Genomic DNA, 20478 nt, shown 5'->3' on the forward strand with positions numbered 1-20478 from the left:
CCTCCCACAAGGCACACAAAACCAACTATGCTGGAGATACCATATAGCACACAGACGCACATAATCAATAAAAGATAAGAAAACCACTCGATGCAGAGCCGAATATTTTAAATACGTGTAGGCTGATCATCTGTACAAAGGAAGGAACCTTGTACCTGTTTGTGCATTCTATGCACAATGTTAGAAAAACAGGAGAAGGAATACAGTGTATAGACTGCACACCTTTGTGAGGAAGAGTCATTCTCTGTGAAGTGTGGGCCATACTGCAATACTATAAAACAAACACTAATACTACTATCCAGTTACAGAGTGGAATCCCTGTCTCCCTTCTCCTTCGCAGGAAGGAGAGCATCTCTTCCCCTGTCGTACTCCACACTGCAAAGAAAAGCAAATTGATTTTTAAGGCCCTCTATCATCTCAGGTGGAGAACTTTCCTTCTAGATATTCAATTTGGTGACAAGCATGATCTTGAGCATACACATAAGGACCCAGACAGTCAGTAATATGAGAGAATTCTCTCTGCTCGCTCTGACATCCATTTGTCCCTATCAGTCTCTTATCTCCAGCTGAAGCCAGTAGCTGTTCCTGACAACAGAACAGCTTTTTCACTGTTGTCCTAGAAAATCTATATCCAGGAGTCAAGTTTGAAGTAGGGGGAAAATATCTTTCCTAAGTGCCCTGCTAAAGCATTACGCTTGAGCTTATAACAGCTGTCAGGGTTGCAGGAGCGCCTATTCCCTGAATCATTCTAGAAATAAGTACCCTAAGGGTACTGTTAACTTTAATTTATAACAAAAGAACCAGAAAAGCAGCCTCCGGTGCAAAGATTGGAAGTGTGACAGGAATACTAAACAGTGAAAAACAAGCAAGTTTGCAAGCAATTAATGACAGGGAGATTATATTGTTTTTCTAATGAAACAGAAAATGAAATCCCCATACACTGGAACAGAATGTGCACCTGGTGTCTGGTGAACAGGGCAGTGGTACCGCTATGTGTTAGGCCAGGGACCAGATGCTGAAACAGCTGCATCAATGTATGAGGTTATCAGGATCATCCCAGACGTCAGCAGTTCAATCTATCACTCTCGGTGGGGAGAAAACATCCCACCTTCCCACCAAAGCAGGGGAAGAGCAACGCCACACTACTCTACCTACTCTTCAGCAAGCACGGCAACTTCTTTCAGCTCCTCCTTCTGCAGTCTCCAGAAAATACACAACACTCTTTGTGGAGTACAGCCTCAGCTCATCTTACTGGCTTATCTGCTTTATGACCTTTGTATCACTATTAGGTAGCAGTGGGTCAGGAACCTACAAATAGCAGAAAATTTCATCTGCTAAACATTTTACAGCAAAGAGAAGGACACAACCAGCATCTCATCTCTCAGACCTGTGGCTACTGCAAGATCCTCTTTTCTGTTTTGGGAATAAAGTATATCATGGCCATCCAATCTAATCTTAACTGCGGCACTACAGAATCATATGGAAGAATTAGGCAAAACATTTTCGTTGTGTTGTTTTTTGGTTTTTGTTTTTTTTTTCCATATAATTGTATTCCTGAGATACAATTCTGTGCACTAAGCTTCAGACAGAATTTTATAGATAAAAACCCTACGGCTGTAACATCATGTTATACCATCATGCAGAGGCCCTATAATTAAATTATTCATTTACTGAGGTTAGTTACTAAACTACCTATAATGGTTTGAAGGAAGAAACAGAAAGTGTTATGAATAACGGTAAATTACACTGTATTTTCCTTTGCATCAGCTGCAGATACCTGTAATTGTTCTCCAAGCCATTATTTCACATTAACTCAATCAGCTATTACTAGGTTGTTATTGGAAGTGAGTGGGTACTGGCTGTTAATGCACCCAAGACTTTGTTCAAGTGGAGGTGAAATGGTTCACTGAAACTTTGAGAACAAATCGTCAACATTGGTGACTTAATTAAAGCTAATTGCCACTCATACAGTAACGTAAGTCACAATTTACAGCTGCATCGTTACTAGCAGTGGATAGAAAACCTTCTCTCCACCAAAGGAACACCAACTATGCAAAAGTAGAGGAAATCATTGCAGTGCAGCAGACTGCGGGTATGAGCCCACCCACTGGCTGAGCTCCTCGGCCTTTCCAAACACCACGCGATTAGCAGCAGCAGCAACGAGATGCTGGGCTCTGCACCAGGCTTGCTCCACTCTCCCGTGCCAGCCTGAGCTCAGCTGCCGCGATGTGATGCCCAATGAATCTCACATGCAGCATACTTTAAAATTTGCATTTTCAACACTGTGGTCCATGGACAGCTGCTACCAGGAGACTACACTTTCATACTTACACTATCAATCCATTACCCTGGCAATACCCATATTTTTATCGAACATGCCTAGCACCTATCCTACCAGTCAGAAACTAAGCACTAGATATTTTTGATACAATTCTAACTACCTTGTCTTTAAATCTCTTCTGAATTTTAAAACACTCCCACGCTCTTCAGAAACCAATGAAACCCTTCAGCAGATTCAAGTCTCTATTTTAGGGTACAACTTTGCTAACACTTTTAACAGTGACTTACACATTATACTACTTCCAACATAAAGCAAACCCCATATTACAATGTTTCACTGAGAATTCTTTTTTCTTTCCCATTCTCCACATTTTCTTTACTATCACCTCCAGTTTGCATTTCACCTGTGTGCATAACATTGTCCTTTGAGGCTGAAAACCAATATTTTCTGTGAACCAGAGGTACACAAACCTATTACCCTTTAAAAAAAAAACAAACCAACTCTTCGTTTTAAAACAAAATGTTATTAAAGTAAGTATGAGTAACATCGCAGTGTAATAATTAGAGGGGAAAAAATGGAAACAAAACCAATATCTGTGAGGTTGCAGAACTAATTTTATAAAAAAATAATTGATTTTAGCTTTTTAAAGAATAAAAGAAGATTAAAGGAATGTATGGACAAAACAAAAGAGAAACATGAAAAAACACTGGCATCTGAACAGAATAAAAATTGAAATGGTGATGACATAAAAAAAAACCCAACAAACCCAAACCACAAATGCATGCTAGAAGTACATAAACAAATTAAGAGTTACAAAGCACTGACTTACACATCTTTTAATCTACTACTATTATTACTGGAACTAGTATCTTAGTTAATAAGCAGTAACTTTATATTCTTCATTCCAAAACATCATGACAAATGATGTTTTGGGAAACGAAAACTCAAAGGTAAGTCTGAAACATGTCAGAAGTAACACAGAAGAGCATAGAAGTAATTTCTTTTAAACAAGGAAAAATAGTATTATCTCTTAAGATTCATTAGAGTTTTCTGTGTTTAATGACCTACTGAAATACATTCCTATAACTCAAGTTATTGTTTCTCCAAATGTTTCAAGCTTAAAATCATACCTTTCACGTCCTCATCTTCAATGGTTGTATTGGAACTCTCTGTTGATTCCTGTTGACAAGTAAATATAAGTAGAATGTATAAAAACAGCCAAGCCTTATTTGTGTGCCTTTGAGAATTACAGTTAGTTACAGATATCATGCAAAGCCTTGAAGCAGGGTGGGATGTAATTCACAAACAAATGGCCACACAATGATTAAGACATTTCCACCTGCAACTGATGTCAAACCTTGTCATTCTCTACACAAGGGAACATAAATACATTTCCTGCTGTCTAATGCTTTTACTTCACAGGAATGTAAAGGAATATTTTTTTCTTTAACATCCAACTGTACAAAGTCCATATGAAATGTTATATGAATTACCTCAGCCAAGTAGGAGAGCTTGCCATTTTAAGCTTAGTGATTGAACTGACTGTGCAAAATAAGTAATTCCATTCCAACTTTTAAGTATGCAGACTTCTCCATTCTGCAATTTACAACTGTTTTTCTGCTCATATGGCTTATGCAATGTATATTAAAACAGTGTCTCCCAGTGATTTTAAGAATATCGGATCAGATTCCATCATTTTTATACCGTTTTTGTGATCAAAACATTTTTGAAGGAGACGGAGAATTGATAAATACATGATAACGACTTTGACAAACTAAGGTATCTTTGCAGTAGTGTTCTTCAAACAACCAGTCATGTAGAGGAATGACTCATGTATCAGACAGTTTGCACTTAAGCCACCACACTGTTAAAAAGGCAAGGATACTGGATCTCAGTCTTTCATGAATTACCAGAAACATGAAATATTACAGGCAAATTCAACAGGGCACTGTCAAATCTAACAGACACACATTTTTAGAAAGCTGGAAAGTTTTTAAACTTGATTTTTTAAAATCTGTACACTTTCAACAGCAAAAAGGATTAACTAGTCTATTTTTTATGTGAGAGATAGAAGAGTGGTATTGTATTTAACTCCTAAAAGGATTTTACAATTAAATAATAAAAGTAAACTTGACGGTGCCCTTTATTTACTGTGTCCTCACAAGGCTGAGCTGAAGGAATGTTCAAAAAGGTTAATGCATTACACAGACCTTAAAAAAAAAACCAAAACAAACAAAAAAGCAAAAACCCAAACCAAAATGTATGTCCATCCATAAATAAAACTACGTGAATTAATTCACACACAAACAAAACTGAACAAGTCACTGGCTGGTGTTAGACATTTCACTCTACACAGATATATCATGCTCCATCACTTAAAATATTAGATAAAGTACTTATAAGTAAACAAAACCCCCACACAAATACAGGTTGTAAACACCATGCACAAGCTCACACAGCAGATGTAGCCTGTAATATTGAAGCATCCACTCCAGTTGCCATACTACAACGATCAGTCTTTCAGAAAAATTTAGGAGTAACTCTCTGCATTAAGTGGTTTGCTTGTCTGCCGTGACCTTTTGGGACATTAAATATCTTAATTGTGACGATTATATAATAAAGTCAAGTAGATGTAGTCACGCCAATATTTGATCTGGGGTTTCTGGTCTTTAGTGGACTTCAGCAATAAAGATTAGACTAGTGTTCAAACACAGGCTGTTTGTTGCCTATGATTTTAAACTTGGGGAGCTGAAAAAGCAGTAACATGAAAATTAAAGCTCTATGTTCAACAGATGCAAGGTGCATGAACGAATGGAATACACAAGCACAACCCACACCATCAGCACTTTCATGCTTAAGAAATGTCTGCATGCGTTATTTTTTCACTCGGGTTCAGTCCTTCTCATTTGAAATAACCACAAGTAGTTAAGACTAGAGAAATGAAATGTGAAATCTTTAGATCAATACTTTAAACAGTGATTTTTTTGTTGGAGACTAAATTATTTGCAGGAAACCTAGGAACATATGTTATATGTAAATGATGATATTTCCTGGCCCTTTTCAAGTCCATGCACGAAAAAAACAAAACAAACCACACTTTAGGAATCAGCTGCCAAACGCAAACATCACAATCCACAAGAAAAAGAAAAAAAGGATGAAGAAAACATGAAAATCAAAAGACCTCTTTGTCATTTGAAATGTTACTTTTTTTTTAAACTAAGTGACGTTATGGAAGAAAACCAAAGTCCTGTGCAAAAGACACATCACAACATGGTGTATAAGCATGCTGAGAAACAGCAGATGGGACAAACTGAAATGACGTCTTTATCTAAGGTGACAACTGCACATAAAACTTCTCAGTACAATCTCACCACACTCTGAGAACAGCATTCTTTGGTTTTATTTAGGCTGCAGCACTTTTGGCTGAAACGAAATATCACGCTCCCCAAGCCTCGCTGCGCAGGGGACTGAGCTCTGCCATCGCTACCGACTCTCCCAAGAGCAACCAGCGGGACGCACGTAGCAGGTGAACACAGATGAAAACAGGCTCAAAAGACACCAGGTGTAACAAATGCAGGAATGAGATTTTCCTTGATAAATTCCTGGAATGGCCCTATTTTGCTGTGGAACAGTGGATGGAATGTGTGGTGTGGAAAAGCAAGATGGAGTTGATTCTTTCTGAATACCTTATTTCCATCAGGGTTGTGGATTACTGTAGTTTGGGGCTCCTGAGCAAGAACAAAATAAAGAGAGAAAGAGTTCCCATTGGTAAATACATTCTCATTCGTGTGAGGGAGTGCAAGAAGAGCCAGCGTACAAATGCTGAACACTGACAAGAGCCAAAATGTTAACTGTTGCCAGAGGGTGAAACTGGATGTCTCGAACACAGATTTCCTCAGCAGCAAGCCAGCAAAAAAGACCATCTCACCTAATGCAGCAGCATGCAGAGACCTTATTCATGACCAATATACAGAGGGCTTTGAAGCTCTGGAGACCTGCAGAGGCTCTTTTGCACAAAGTGATACTAAAAGCTTTGCTTGTTTTCCTGTCGGAGCTGGGACAGACAAGAAGGCCAGAAATGACCTGTCTTCCCTAAGCATGTTTGCTTGTATTAGTGTTAAGTGATCAAATAAAAATACAGAAGGATTGATAAGGATTAAGGACGAGTTAACTATCTCTAAACACTAGCATGTTTTGGAAGACATATATTACTACCAATTGCTGCTTTGGCAGAGCAGCAGAAAGTAAGAGAGACAGATCTTTGCGTCATTTAGAAGCGTAATTTCCCCAAATCTCTTTCCCTTAAAAACAGATCAAATAATCTTCGAAATGGCAGTTAGCCAGTGCACTTTCAGCATGGACTATTGTGTATGGCTGTGTCTGGGAACAGACTGCCATATATTCATGCAGGAAACCTGTTAACAGGTCCTTAGAAATTACTTAGTATGCTTCAGTGCCAGTTGCACAAAAAAATTCAAGAGAGAAACTTCTCCCAATACGTATGAATTATCCACATTTTCAAAGCTATATATGCGGACACACAGGAAATAATACTTGACAAAGTTAGGTACTTACGCACTGGCATTCATATTTGTAAGCCCTGTGATACATGTACGCCCCTAAGAAATAGGAGCTACTAATAAAAGCAAGACTGCACTAGAAACATTCATTAACAGCACTCTCATTAGTAATATGTTCCTAGTGGAGTTTATTAATGAGTAATATCTCTGGCAGATTTACATGTAAGAGAACAAGCAAAAGTGTTTAGCACTAGATGCCTCTTGATCCCAGTGAAATCTTGCAAAGTCCTGTTGAGTTTTAGGAAATATGGAATGAAAATCTGAATAAGGTCTATTTTACGGTTGCCTAGCAATAATCCTGTTAGCTCTCCTTGATATCAGTACTTATACTAATACAAAAGCAGAGAAAATAACAGAGGTTTTGGGGTGGTTTTTTTGTTTGTTTGGGTGGGGTTTTTTATATTATTATTTTTCCCCCACAAAAGGTTAGCATTAAAAAGATGGAAACAATCGTCAGGCAAAGAGCTAAGAGCAGCACAAAGCGCATTCTACTCACTTTCTGGCACAGCATGCAAAAACTTCCACTAAGTTACAAATGCTATGACACTATCGCATCCAGCTTCCATGTAACATTTTCTTTTAATAAACACGCTCTAATGGACTTCCTCACACACACAAAAATAAGCATAATTCAAACAAAAACTTTTTCCAAAGCCTGTTTTTAGAAAGCAAACAGAGTAAATGCATGAAGAAGTAAAAGAAGAGGGAAGAACAAACAGAAGACAGTGTCAAGGTAGCATGAGAAGGAAGATTCCAGGTATACCAGCGCCGGGGTAGGAATATTTTCCTTGGGGCTGGTTACCACGTTCGTTTTGTTGTTTATCTGTAGGTATGCAGAAAATAGAAACAGACAGGCCTTAGAATTTGCAGTAGGCACCGTATCTATATCTCTCTGTATAGAACATCTATATACAGATATAGATATCTATATATAGATATAGATATGGAAATAAAGAATCACAGAAAGATGAACTTATGAACTTGAAAAAACGCTAACAATAGATCTGATGACTGGCTGCAACTCCTCCAAACATGCTAGCTATGGGTTTTCAGATGCGCTGTACTATGGTCTATAAAAGGTATAGATGACTTCAGCTGTGACACTTAAAAGAACAGAGCGCCTTCAAGTAGCAGCTAAGCACATATAAGAAGAAATTAGAATTAATATGGCTTTGAAGAAAGTCCTAAATAGCCATTGTGATTTCTTGTCATGCAACAGTATTAAATAATTGGACTCAGTTTTTCTTTATTCCTAATTACTTATCACTATCACAAATAATGTTTGATTATTCATAGCTCTCCAGAAATCTATAGATTTGTTCTACTGGCTTCTGGGAACAGATTTTAATAAATATAACTGATTCCAGATCTGAATAAATACAACTGATGCTTGAAAGAGACTAATGTCCCTTTAGCTTTTTTAGTGTAAAATAATTGGCAGCTGTGATTTCCTACAGTAACTATGTATCAGCCTTTCAATTTTGTTACTATAACCTGAAAGTGTAAGGTTTCACACTATGTATAGTATCTGTTGTCTCACTCTACAGTCAGTACATATTTGCTTAATTTTATGTGTAGGTCATCATGTTAATTCTTAAGCTTAGCGCAGTACTACATGTTTACAAGGCTATTGGCCTTTATTTATACAAACTTTTAATTCAAATAAACTGTTTAGCAATAAGTTTAAAGGCATCTGATTCTTTAAATCCATTTTTAAGATTCAGCTTTCATAAATACCATGGTATGAAAAGCACAGAAATACTAAAAATAATGTACTGAGCCACTTTTTACATGCACTAAGCAGCAAGATTAAAGTACAGTAAAACTAGTTTGAAATATGTCATTTTTTCTTTAACAATAATTAGGAAAAAAATATGTATATTTCACTCATGTCTAATTTTAACAAGAGCAATCCAAAGCAGCATGCAGAACTGGGTGTATAGATACATATTGTTTGGAAGAACTTTGATCCAAAAAAAAAAGTTCTACTGAACCTTCTAGCCACAGTACTTAAGAATAAATGTGCAAAACAAAGCAAAAAAGTCCAAAATTGTTTCCCGAATGGATTTTTGTAAAAAATGTAACTGATTTCTCTATTTAAAGGAACAAACTCTAGAAATTTTGGGGTCAAAATTTGGTATTTTTTTCTTCTAAAAGAAAAGCCTTTCTAAACCAATTAAAAAATTATGACATGCTAAGTAACATATATGAAAAGGCATAAAGAAAGAGGAAGTCCTAGAACAGTGGACCAAACTGAGATGTGCACGAAACATCTGCCTTGTGATTGAAACTTTGCCATGGCTCTGTAGTCTCAGATGACGTATTCAGCTTCTCAGCCATGCAGGCTAACATTTAAGTTTTGTCTGTGTCAAGGCTTTCTGAAATTCGAGCATTCAGAAGTCAGCACCACTGAGGAAATTCACTGAACTTCATGTCCTCAGCAGTTTTTGATGATTATTTCTACTTTGGTACAGGTGTGGCAGCTGACTTGTTGATTACAGGAATTAAGCCTGCAGCTGAACTAAGTCTTACTTAGGACGTCAGGATTATGGAAATGTCAACAGGATTTGCATTAATTAATTACAGACTGCAAATTTCCTTATCTTCACCAGCATTTAATTGACTTTGAAGAATATAAAACTTCTTATTAGTTAATATCGGGGAACATTACACTAAATGTTATTTAGTAATATTTGTGATAGAACCCATTCTCCCATATAGAATAATTTTCTTTGATTTAAAATCAAAGTTCACAGTGCTCTACAGCAGGAGGATGAGAAACATTATTTTAACAGTGGTCTTTCTGGAGAAATTGTCACTAAAAGAAAATACGAGTCATTATTGAGTTTCAAGTGTTCAGTTTATGCTCCAGCTTGGCCTAGTTATTGCCAAATAAGTTTCATTTATCTATTAATAATATTACAGCCATATGTTGCAAGGGTGTCTGAACTCATGTCAGGGAGGGAATAAATACCTTAGTGTATAATGTCATTTATAGAGAAGACATAAGTATTAGCAAGTATTTTATATATCAACTAACTTGCTTAGACATTTATGGGACTGTGAGCTGGGCAAAACCTGAACTCCTTATTTGGAAAAAACTTTTAAAAATACCCCAACCACTTCAATAAATGGAAGTTCTATAGGAGAATTGTGGAATAGTGAGAACACATACAACATTGCTTGATGGCGTACCAAACCTCCCAAAACAAGAGAAAAATCACAGATCAAGTTGTGTAACTAAAAGTTCATATTTTTATGACACTGTAGCCATCACAAGACTACAAATAAAAAGGCCCTAACAAAAGGCAGATACACATAAAGCAAAAATATGAGGAAAGAAATGAAGATTTCACCAGATTTCATACAGTCCTATTCAGTAGTAGCTTAATACAAAAAAAAAAAGTGATACGCCAAATGAATGCTTGTTGTTGAATACATAATGAAAACAGGTTAATCAAATTTCAATTCCAATTTTGCCTGAGTAAGGAGAGCAGGCTTGGGTCCATACTCCCTTGGTGAAAGTCCTATAAAAATAAACAATATCCATTACAGCTACTGCTGAAAACTGCAGGAAATATATTCAAAACTTCTTAGTAAGATATTGTGAATACAACATTCATTAGTAAAAGCAGAAAGAGATAATGATATTCAGAATACAATTATTTATTCTACAATTATTTCTTCTATGTAAACAGAACTTGGTAAAACCCTTTGAAACTTCAGAGAGGAATCAGCAATAAGCCTGTACACTTTCTCTCTTAGAACATATACATGTGCTTTTTTTTTTTTTTTAATTATATGAACACGCATTGTATCTTTCGCACATATTTTTAACAGCAAAGGGGAATGATTCCAAAAGGATTAATATAATTTCATATGAATCGGTTGTTCTAAGATTGAATTATATTTAAGTGGTGACCTTCTATTTGTTACAAAGGAAGAAAACTTTCATACTTCTGCATTGCTCATCAAAAGCCACTCTTTTAGATCAGATGGTAGTGCAGGACAGACACACACAAACACTCAAAACGGCATGACTGTAGAATCATTACTGGTCTTTTTTTAACATATTATAAATATCTTTTAAGAAACAAAACCTGTATCTTGGGACTTACATCTTTCGCAGAAAGCTGAAGCACACTTCACCTTTGGGCTATTAGAAATACCCCCACTGTACCTTTCTGGTTACCCTCATTTGGACACTGTTACCACTGATCCTCTGTCACTGAAAATCAATGTTTGCCCAAAGAACAGACTATTTACCAACACAGCTATGAGTCTGCTCAGACATGGCCAGCAATTTCTGCTTTTCAAGGAGAGTTGTACTTCCCAGGGAAAGGTGTGGGAAAGGGATATTTGCCTTCTCTCCACCGGCAGCAGCAACAGAAGCTGGTTGGGACATCACAGCTGATCATCACCAACATCTCAAAAGTCAGATTCAAAACCATAGTACACAGGAATTGAGTAAGTTGCTGTGTGGGATGACAGAGGCCAAATGAAGGCAAGACTGTAGAGCAGGTTGAAGAAGAAGAAAGTTACTGAGACTGACTGTCAGCTGAGACATCTCGTGACAAAGCCATGAACTGTGAAGGAAGTTAGTTGGGAAACTGTAGGATGGAAAGGCTGTGAAATTGTTTTCTTTTGTACTCCCGAGCATTTATCATGGCGTCTTGGTCTGTAGTGGCTGAATTAAAACGATACTATTTCACCGTGCAGAGCAATGTGATTTGTGTTACATTTTATGATATTAATACTATTAGCTTTTGATATAAGGAGGTTTAAAAATTAATAGAAGGCTGTTATAGGATTACTATTTTGTTACTATTTTTATTTACTAAGAACAGCTGCATTGGCCAATGTTACATCTACTTTTTTGTTTTTTGATTGTCCCCAGGTTAAAAAAATCAAAAACTTGCTTGAAAGAACTGTAGAACAATTCACTATGGATGGCATATAGCAACTGCAGGCTTAAAATTCACAAGGCTGTGCTTTAAAGTCCTGTAGCCTCTCACAGTATGTTAACAAAACTAAATGCAACTGTTCGATTTCTAAGTGTGAATGTTTCACAGGAGGAAAAACAATCTGTCGATAAAGATCCTCACCATCATCTGAACACTCGAACTGGACTTCCTTTTCTGAATTGACCAGTCAGAGAGAAAGGAAAAGAAGAAAATGTGACTGGTTGGATTTGAAGTATCAATGCATGGAGTACAGCATATTTCTGTTTTGGCTTTTTTCTAAGAAAAAGCTTAAGCTGTAGGAAGGGCTGGAAAAATGCTACGGAGTATACAGTAACTCAATAATAGAAATGACAAAACCAGACTTCCCCAGATGTAAATTTACTCCCTTTGCTCCACATGACCATGCAGACAAACAGCAGACACATAAATGCTGAAAACCAAAGTTACCAAATCCCAACAAGTGTAATTTAGGCAAAATTTTGGCAACAATTGTTTCCAATATTATAATCAAAATTGAGATACAACAAATAGCATCATAGACCTGTAGGAGGAATGATATTTAAAAACAAAAAGCTGATCAGCTAGAGTACATAAAATTTATATATTCCACAATGAAACATGTTAAGGATTTTCCACAGAAATCACAGAACAGCACTGAATGTATGCTTCTCCATATAACTGTGATATCTACTACTTGGCAGCGAGAAGCACTGAAATCATAGTGTACTCACTTCATTCTAAGTCAGCCTCACAATTTTTTTGATAGGAAAAGTGCATACGTGTGGGAGGACAGGGACAAATATACTATGAATCTGCTATTCAATTATACAATGTTTTGTTAAAATAAAAAGTTAAGATTAAATAGAACATTAAAATTCAGGTCAAAGGCACTTCTCAGTAAACAAACAGAGCACAGAAGAGTATCTTTCAAATCATATAATAAAAGCATGAGGCACTTATTCTAGTCTTCAGGAGTCCTCCAAGAAATAAAATATTTTTCATTGCTGAGTGATAGATTCTTTTTTTCCTGGCTGTTTTTCAAAGTATTTATCCAGAACATTCATTTGTGAAGCATCTCTCCTCCTGCAGGATCTCGTGACGTGAGAACAGGAGCTCTAAATCATGTATGAAAGCTGCCAAAATGTTCCCTTCTTAGCAAGGTCTATTAGTCAGGATGAGCTGATTTGTTGAGATAGTAAACCCCTCAAGTTCTGCCAAATATAGCAAGTACATCTGGCAGAATACACCTCATGTGGAGCCAAGCCCATCAGTAAACTTTTGGTCTTCCATGAAATCTAATGAAAAGTCAAAGGGAAACCCGAAGGCAACAGAGCTGCAGATAAACACTGATACCTAAAAAGCTAAAATGCCCACCACCAAGCCATCATTTATATTTACAAGCTAGTTAATAACACTGAGTCATTAATTATACAATCATCTTTCATTTAAATAGCAAGAAAAGCATTTTCTCCAGTAGTTTTCTATCTTCCACTTATTAAAATGCTTGTTTTTCAAATATTTATTCTATTGAATTTTTTAAGCTTCACCCACTAAATTAAATCGCTTCAAATATACTGTAAGAAGCACTTGTTAACAAACTCTATAAATAAAGGAAGTAGCAATAATCAGTTATAAAAACTGTCAGAAACTACAGATAGGTCGTGACTAATATAACATATTTTAAAGCATGCGTTTAACCTACCTTAACTCCGTCCGGCTTTTTCAGTAAACTCTTGGCTGCTGTAAAACAAGACAAATAATATCAGTGTCAGGTGGCTACCACTGAGGTCAACCAGCTGCACAGCAAACCCCTATTGCCTCCCAGCTGCAGATATTTTTCCAGTTTTTATTTCCTCCTTTTGTTGCTCTGAGTATAGAAAATGAAATATTTAAGAAACTACAAATACTTGAGATCATACATCTCTTTTTCCATTGATTAAAGCTGATAGGTTAACTGTACTTATACAAGGAGACACCTCCTTGGGCAGCATAGAGGAAACAGAAGCGGGTGAGTGTAAAAGCAGCAGCCTTTGGATACATTCATTTTCTCAGCTGCAATATTTTTGCAGTTGTCAACGGGGTCAGTTTGATACGGCTACAAAAAGTACTGTTCTGATGGCAGGGACTTCCATCAGGTGTTTGTAGAGCCCACTGCTATTTTAAGGATGTTATTAACATAACAGTGAGGTACAATACTATCTGTCCCACCTAATGCAAAGTAAACTGGGTTTTAAAAAAGTGCCTCTGAGCAATGGTTCTTTGGGGACTTCCCACCATGACAGCATCAGTCACCTCAAGTGAAGGGTCAGGAAAGTTGCAAATAAGAAAGGAAGAACAACGTGCTAGTGAAGTGTTGTTTTGCAGAAGTGCTTCCTAACAGTTACTAATAACAAATGGTAGGCTTTGCTTCAACTTCTATTGAAGAAAACCTGTTATTTTCTGAATCATGTTGCACACTGATCAAATTTCTTCAAAGTAGTGGGGACTGTTGGGCAAAATGTCACTTGCTATGACTTTGTCCATGTGTTAGGCTTTAAATTCCACCACTTAAAACTGATACCAAGAACAGGGTCAAACCATTCCAAACTACTAATTTTGGAGGGCTAATGTGCCAACAATCACACCGCATCTCTGAACCCAAAAACATTTACAGCAGAAATACATTTTGGGTGACCTACTAAATTCAAATCAACTATGCACTAAAGTGTAAATGCTTCATGACTCACTGCCAAAGACTTGAAGAAAAATAAATTACAAAGCAAGCCTGGCGGGTTTTTTTGTTTTATTTTTGTTTCTAACCAAATTTTCCTATTGGAAAGCATATCACAGCTTAGGTTGTAAGAAAGTGCTGTTCCATACACATTTTTTTTTGAAAGGGAAATTCTGCAGCCAACAATCTGGCATAATCAATGGGAGACAGTCCTGACACGGAGCTCCCATGGTTACCAGCATACTTCTCTTTAAAACAAAAAACAACGATTGAACCTTGCAAGCCTAAGGTTGCTTAAACTAGCTTAGGATATTGAAGTTAGTGAGTATCTGGTTTAAACTTGAAGTTAACCTTGTATTTGTGGCCTATTCTCCAGCTACACCTGCATTAAGTGCTCATTTAACTCTGGTTCAGAGTACAGAAAATGTAAGGTCACCTCAGAAACTGTACAGAAATAACTAATGTCCATTATTGTGTTGTTTATATTTTAAAAAAATGGAAAGTGAAGCCAGGTTAATGTTTAAAATTTCACTAATGTATCACCCTTCCAAATGCAGTTTATTAGTTATGGACACTGGCCAACACTACTGCTGAAACTCTCACAGAGCGTATGATTTACAACTAATTTTACAATTAAGAAAAATAAATTTGCCTGTATTAAGCAACAAGACCACAGCATGTTTTTATTTACAGAAATATGTAAATTCACATTGAAAATAAACTGGTTTACAGATATTTTTGGGATAGGATATATACTGTTGAAATGTGTGCTTACAGGACCTGATGCAATATGGCCTTAGATTTTACACTACGACAGATACTGTGCACACTCCATTAACTTCAGAAATTCATTTAGGGAAAGCAAAGAGAAGAAGCTATTTCTAAAACCTAAGGCAAAAAACCTCAGAAGTTCAATGCTTTCAAAGCATGTTCTATACTGTTAATCCTTACAAAAATATGGGAAAACGGATATTAATTCTTAGAGGCTGCTGTTCACAACAAACTAGGTCCTTTTGCTAAATTCGTGCATAAAACTTCTGAGTTGTTTTAATGCTTAACAAACATTACGAGTTATATGTGAACAAATAAATGAAAGCCAGTAAAATGAGGGTACCAAAAGCAATAACTACAAGTATCGTGTTTACGGTATTGCCAGCATGTCCTTTGAAATGTGCCTGGTATGGATTATTATGCAGTACTTTATGTTATAGGACATATTCCATACTCAACTGCCTTTGTTGGTTTTGGCTTGGAATGTATTTTTAATAGTATTTTGACGCATCTTTCCTTAAGCACAGATACTGCATACAAATCAAATATTTAAAGAATTTGCAATAGCAGAGCAATTAGCATATTCTAAATTAAGCCCACGATGAAAGATTACTTGCAACTACAAGCAATAACTATAAATAAAACCTAAGGCAGCGCTAATAGGCCAGAAAGCAGACAGAAAAGAAGTGGTGTTGTGACAACATATAGAAATTAAAGTGATTTAGGACAAACTGCAATTTTGATTTAGAAGAGAAAAGAGACGTTCCTTTCACGTGCTGAGGGTCTTACCTCACAAGAAATATACATTCCACATAAAAGGAAGAAAAAGGAAAATAAAACACTTTTATAACCACATTGTTATGGACAAATGACCTTCAAAAGCATGCTTTGCAATGAAATAACATGAATAAACAACTTGAAAAAATAAAATGTCATCAAGGAAAAATATGGGTCATCATGGTGTAAAACGGAGATGATAGGTCAAAAAAATCCAAAACAAAGCCAAAACCCGTTTGCTTTTCATGCCAAAATATTTTAAGATTATTTCAGCTTTTTTGCTTCATGAAAGGTGAAATTGACCCTTATATATTCAGACAGTGACAGTCACAAAAAGTGATGAGATATATTTGTTTGATATTTAATAATAATTCACTTTTATAAGATATGTAGCCTACAGCATTCCCACCTTTAAAATCAACTGGCAGATACTGGCAATCCATTAAGCATTAACACAATGTAATTTACATAAATATAGTCTTTTGCGTTATAGGTGTGTATTTAATATAGGAACTTAACTAAGAAAGAAATTGTATTTCAAGTACTATGCAAATTGAACAAGTTGATCTTGCATTCATGATTATATAATTTATTTTGGACGATTCAGTACTAATTATCATTCAAAACATGCCCAAAGCACTATCATGTTTTTGTCTGTAAATTAACTTATGTTACACTCCAACAGTTACATCACAGAGTAGGAGGAAATGTAAAATTACTTATTTTTAAATTTGGCGTTATTTTTCACGATTCACTTGAAATCTCAAATGGCAAAATGAAAAATTCGGCATAGCATCAACATTTTTGCAATACTACTATTGAGGACAATTCTAACCACCAACAGCAAACTTATTTTAGCTTTTGCTATTAATATTTGTTTAGTATAAAGATCTTAATCTCCAGGGATACCACTACAACATTATTTCATAAAAAGGAAATATCTTGTTATGTCAAGCTAGGCATTAGAAGAGAAGGAAAAGGACTCATTTTCCTACATTTCTTACTCTTTAGCAAAGTAATAAAGAATGAACATATATTTTGTTGTTTGGTTGGTTGTCTTTTTTTTATTATAAGATGCAACAGAATCCTGGAAGGTATCCTTCAGGTATATAAAAATAAGGAAGTATTTAAACATTGTTTGGTGATATTTATGCATGCGGAGCTATACACATTATTTTCAATTTTGCTCCATGAAAACAGATGGGAAAATACTGTCTGTCTTTTGGCAGATAACACTAAAAAAGTAAAAAGAAGAAACCCACATTCTACTGAAAAATTAGACTGTCATCTATAAGAGATTCTATTTGACCCAAATATTTTAAATTCCCGTGTTTGCTTCCATGAAGGGAACAACTTCATATTTACATGCTCCTAAATAACAAAGATCTTTCTGTACTAGTAAATCCTAATTAGATCTTAATCATTATAGACATCAAAACATAAAGACCATATTAATCTGGAGCTCAGTGAACATACCTGAGAAATTTCTGGTAGCCAGCATAGTTGTCAAAATGGCCCCCTGTGTACACACACATTTTCTCAAATTAGCATCACACTTGTGTAAAATTCTGAATGTGAACACGACACAATAAAAAGGAAAATACACGTGTAAATTACACCGATTGCTAAATTAACTCTGAAAGAACAGATTGTCTGTGTTACCTGTCACATGTGATGCCATGAGTGTAAAAACTGCAGTTTAATCTTAACTACACACCTATCAGCAATCCTGATAATCTCAAATATTTACCAATTGTAAGTAATGCACAAACCATGAGTACTCGCAGGCACAGTAACCATCAATAGAATACATAGCAGAATATGAAAGAGACTCTACTCATTTGCTTGGATTCTTTTTTAGGTAGGAAGAAGAGTTTATTTATAATGTGCTAACTAAAGAAGTTCACATCTGCAAAGTTATCTTGTCTGGTCTAGAGAAAACAAGGGACAATCAAAAAGAATAACCTTAAGGATTTTTCTTCAACTAAATGATTTTAATGTGGATAAATGAAGATGACTGAATTATTTTTGAATGCAACAAAATTATGCTGTGTTCTATTCGCTTTCAGGAAAAGTTTAAGATCCTCATGCTCAAAAGCTGATCTTCTATCAAATAGTTCATGTAAGCATAGTATTGAACACAAGCCAACGGACTTTTATCTTTCCAAAATCAGCTACTCATCCTTGCAGAAGTTTTCATTCTTACCTTTAGTTTTCTTCTTGCATTGAATTTCTTCAAGCAATCTACGGTCTCTTGTCTGTGCATCATAGAGGCAACAGTAGAACGTTGCTAAGAGAATAAGAAGGCATCCAGTCAGATGTTCTGCATTTTATTTACTCTACTACATACATTATACAACTCACATGGTGCAAAATGTAGGCCTTTAATTTCTACCCTGAGTAACCCTTTGTGCAGGTTTCTACATGTTTGGGAAACTTCCAAATCAACAAAACCAAGGTCTCATTTTACTCAGCCATTCCTATGTGTAAATTCCTCTCAAAATAAACAGGGATTAAGAAAAACGCAATAGCTTAGAACTTGGGTTATGTGGTATAAACATAATCAAAGTAATATACTGAATTATGCTTTTGGAAAATATGTTTTAAAATAAAAGGAAACTTGTCCTTAGTACTAGTAATATTAGGTGAGGTACGGCAGCAGGAAATATTCCACAGAAAATTCAGCAATATCTACATCTTCCCTGTAATTCAATTTGCATCACAATTTTAAAAGCAAGATAATGCAGCCTACTGGAATGAATAAGGAGTTGGGAATCCGCTGTATGTTTCACTGTGACTTTCAAATTATCAGACCAGAGTACCTGCCAAGTCAAAGTGTAGAATGCATGGAGAATTGGAAAGTAGTTCTGGATCCAGTAACAGATAGGCAGCCTCTGCTACCTGTAAATTGACTTCTTATAAGTCCCTTAATTTCCTGCTTTTACATTTCATGCTTATAATGGCTATAGGGAAATGAAGATGTAAAGCATTATTTAATTGAAAGTTACTTTCTTGTACATTTTTTTATCTGACAACTTGAAATAATGCTTTAATTCTGGCAGTGAACTTCTGCATCACAAAGTCAAGGCACAGGACTTTGTTTCTGCAAAACACTTATCCCAGGCTGAGACCTCAATATATGACACTATTGTCCATATCTGTTTAATTATAAATTTACACTCTCCTAGTTACAAAGCAGCATAAGTAAGAACCAAAAATATCCTCTAGACACCTTTACTATATGCTGAAATATATACCATAAGCTGATTTTTCCTCCAAATTATTCTGTTAAATCTGTGGAAATTACTTACACAGATCCATGGATGCTTTAGTGCTTCTGATGCTGTGATACGTTTTGCTGGGTTGATGGTAAGCATTTTATTGATAAGGTCTTTTGCTTCAGGAGTCACTGTATCCCATTCTGGTGAGGGAAACTTAAGAAAAAATACGGATATGTATATTATCTTGTATGAACTCTACACAATTTTACCTAAGGAGTTTTATTGATACTGTTTCCGTAATATTAATTGCCAGCACTTAACAGTTTTAAGGGGAACAATGCAGTTTGCCACAACTAGAAGAGTTTGAATTGGCCAGTTTTATAAATACTGTTTTCCTCTTTTACTATTTTAACTTAATTTATTTGGTTCTAATACACAGCATTTATATACTAACAGTAACATGATGCCAATTAAAATTCATGGCATAAAATAACAATGGCAGACACAATGACAAATTCCAGTCGTCTGAGAGGCACAGGGTCACACAGCATTTAATACAGCCTTAGTTTCTCTTTTAATAAAGACAAAAATATTAAGCATTATTACTCAACTCATTGTTTGCTTTCTTTCAATGTAAATCTTAATGCTAACTGTATAGTTATGGTATATAAAGGTAACTAGTTATGAATTTAACACCTCTCTGCTCAGCAAAGTATTTATACGTGCAGTCAAAGAGTCTGTTCAAATGCAAACAGAATGAAAAAAAATCTTCAACTGCTTTTGTGACCAGAACTTAACCTTGAAGATTTTGTGATATTCACTATTAAAAACACTTATTCTTAGACACTGGGAATTCTCCATTCCCTAGCACAGCATGGCACAAGTATGTGCTGTGTATGTACAATGCAGACGCACAGTTCAGTCTCTGTGCTTCCTCAGCTCTTGCTCTCTCAGCTGAAACTGTAATTCCCCACTGCCCCCCGGTTTATTACCATACGATTACTTGTTCGCTAGGAGGAAGACTTGACAGACCATAAGTTTATTTTCACTCCAAGGCCATAGCAAAACAATCCTCTTCTCAGTCATCACCCTCCAGGACTGGATTCAAGTAAGAGCTTAGAAATTATAAGGTTCTGCCTTTTCATCATTCACAAATTACTTAAATTTGACCACC

The 20478-nt window shown here is 35.8% G+C and overlaps 1 protein-coding gene across 34 annotated transcripts in view; it reads right to left on the reverse strand.

Annotated features, from left to right (window-relative positions):
• Window positions 1-20478, reverse strand: part of CAMK2D (calcium/calmodulin dependent protein kinase II delta) — a 161456-nt gene that overhangs the window by 22193 nt on the left and 118785 nt on the right. For 6 of the 34 annotated variants that reach the window (XM_065633667.1, XM_065633660.1, XM_065633659.1 and 3 more), the window contains 9 exons: window positions 19395-19517; window positions 18290-18373; window positions 17560-17602; window positions 16073-16090; window positions 13528-13565; window positions 11967-11999; window positions 7625-7684; window positions 5968-6009; window positions 3412-3460 (listed from right to left, as the gene is read on the reverse strand). In XM_065633667.1, coding sequence (XP_065489739.1) covers window positions 3412-3460; window positions 5968-6009; window positions 7625-7684; window positions 11967-11999; window positions 13528-13565; window positions 16073-16090; window positions 17560-17602; window positions 18290-18373; window positions 19395-19517 — 490 coding nt within the window. The remainder of the gene's footprint in view (window positions 1-3411; window positions 3461-5967; window positions 6010-7624; window positions 7685-11966; window positions 12000-13527; window positions 13566-16072; window positions 16091-17559; window positions 17603-18289; window positions 18374-19394; window positions 19518-20478) is intronic. The other 28 variants (XM_065633674.1, XM_065633666.1, XM_065633693.1 and 25 more) reach the window with 11 other exon arrangements.

The sequence above is a fragment of the Caloenas nicobarica genome, chromosome 4, assembly GCF_036013445.1.
Source record: "Caloenas nicobarica isolate bCalNic1 chromosome 4, bCalNic1.hap1, whole genome shotgun sequence".
NCBI classification, from domain to species: domain Eukaryota; kingdom Metazoa; phylum Chordata; class Aves; order Columbiformes; family Columbidae; genus Caloenas; species Caloenas nicobarica.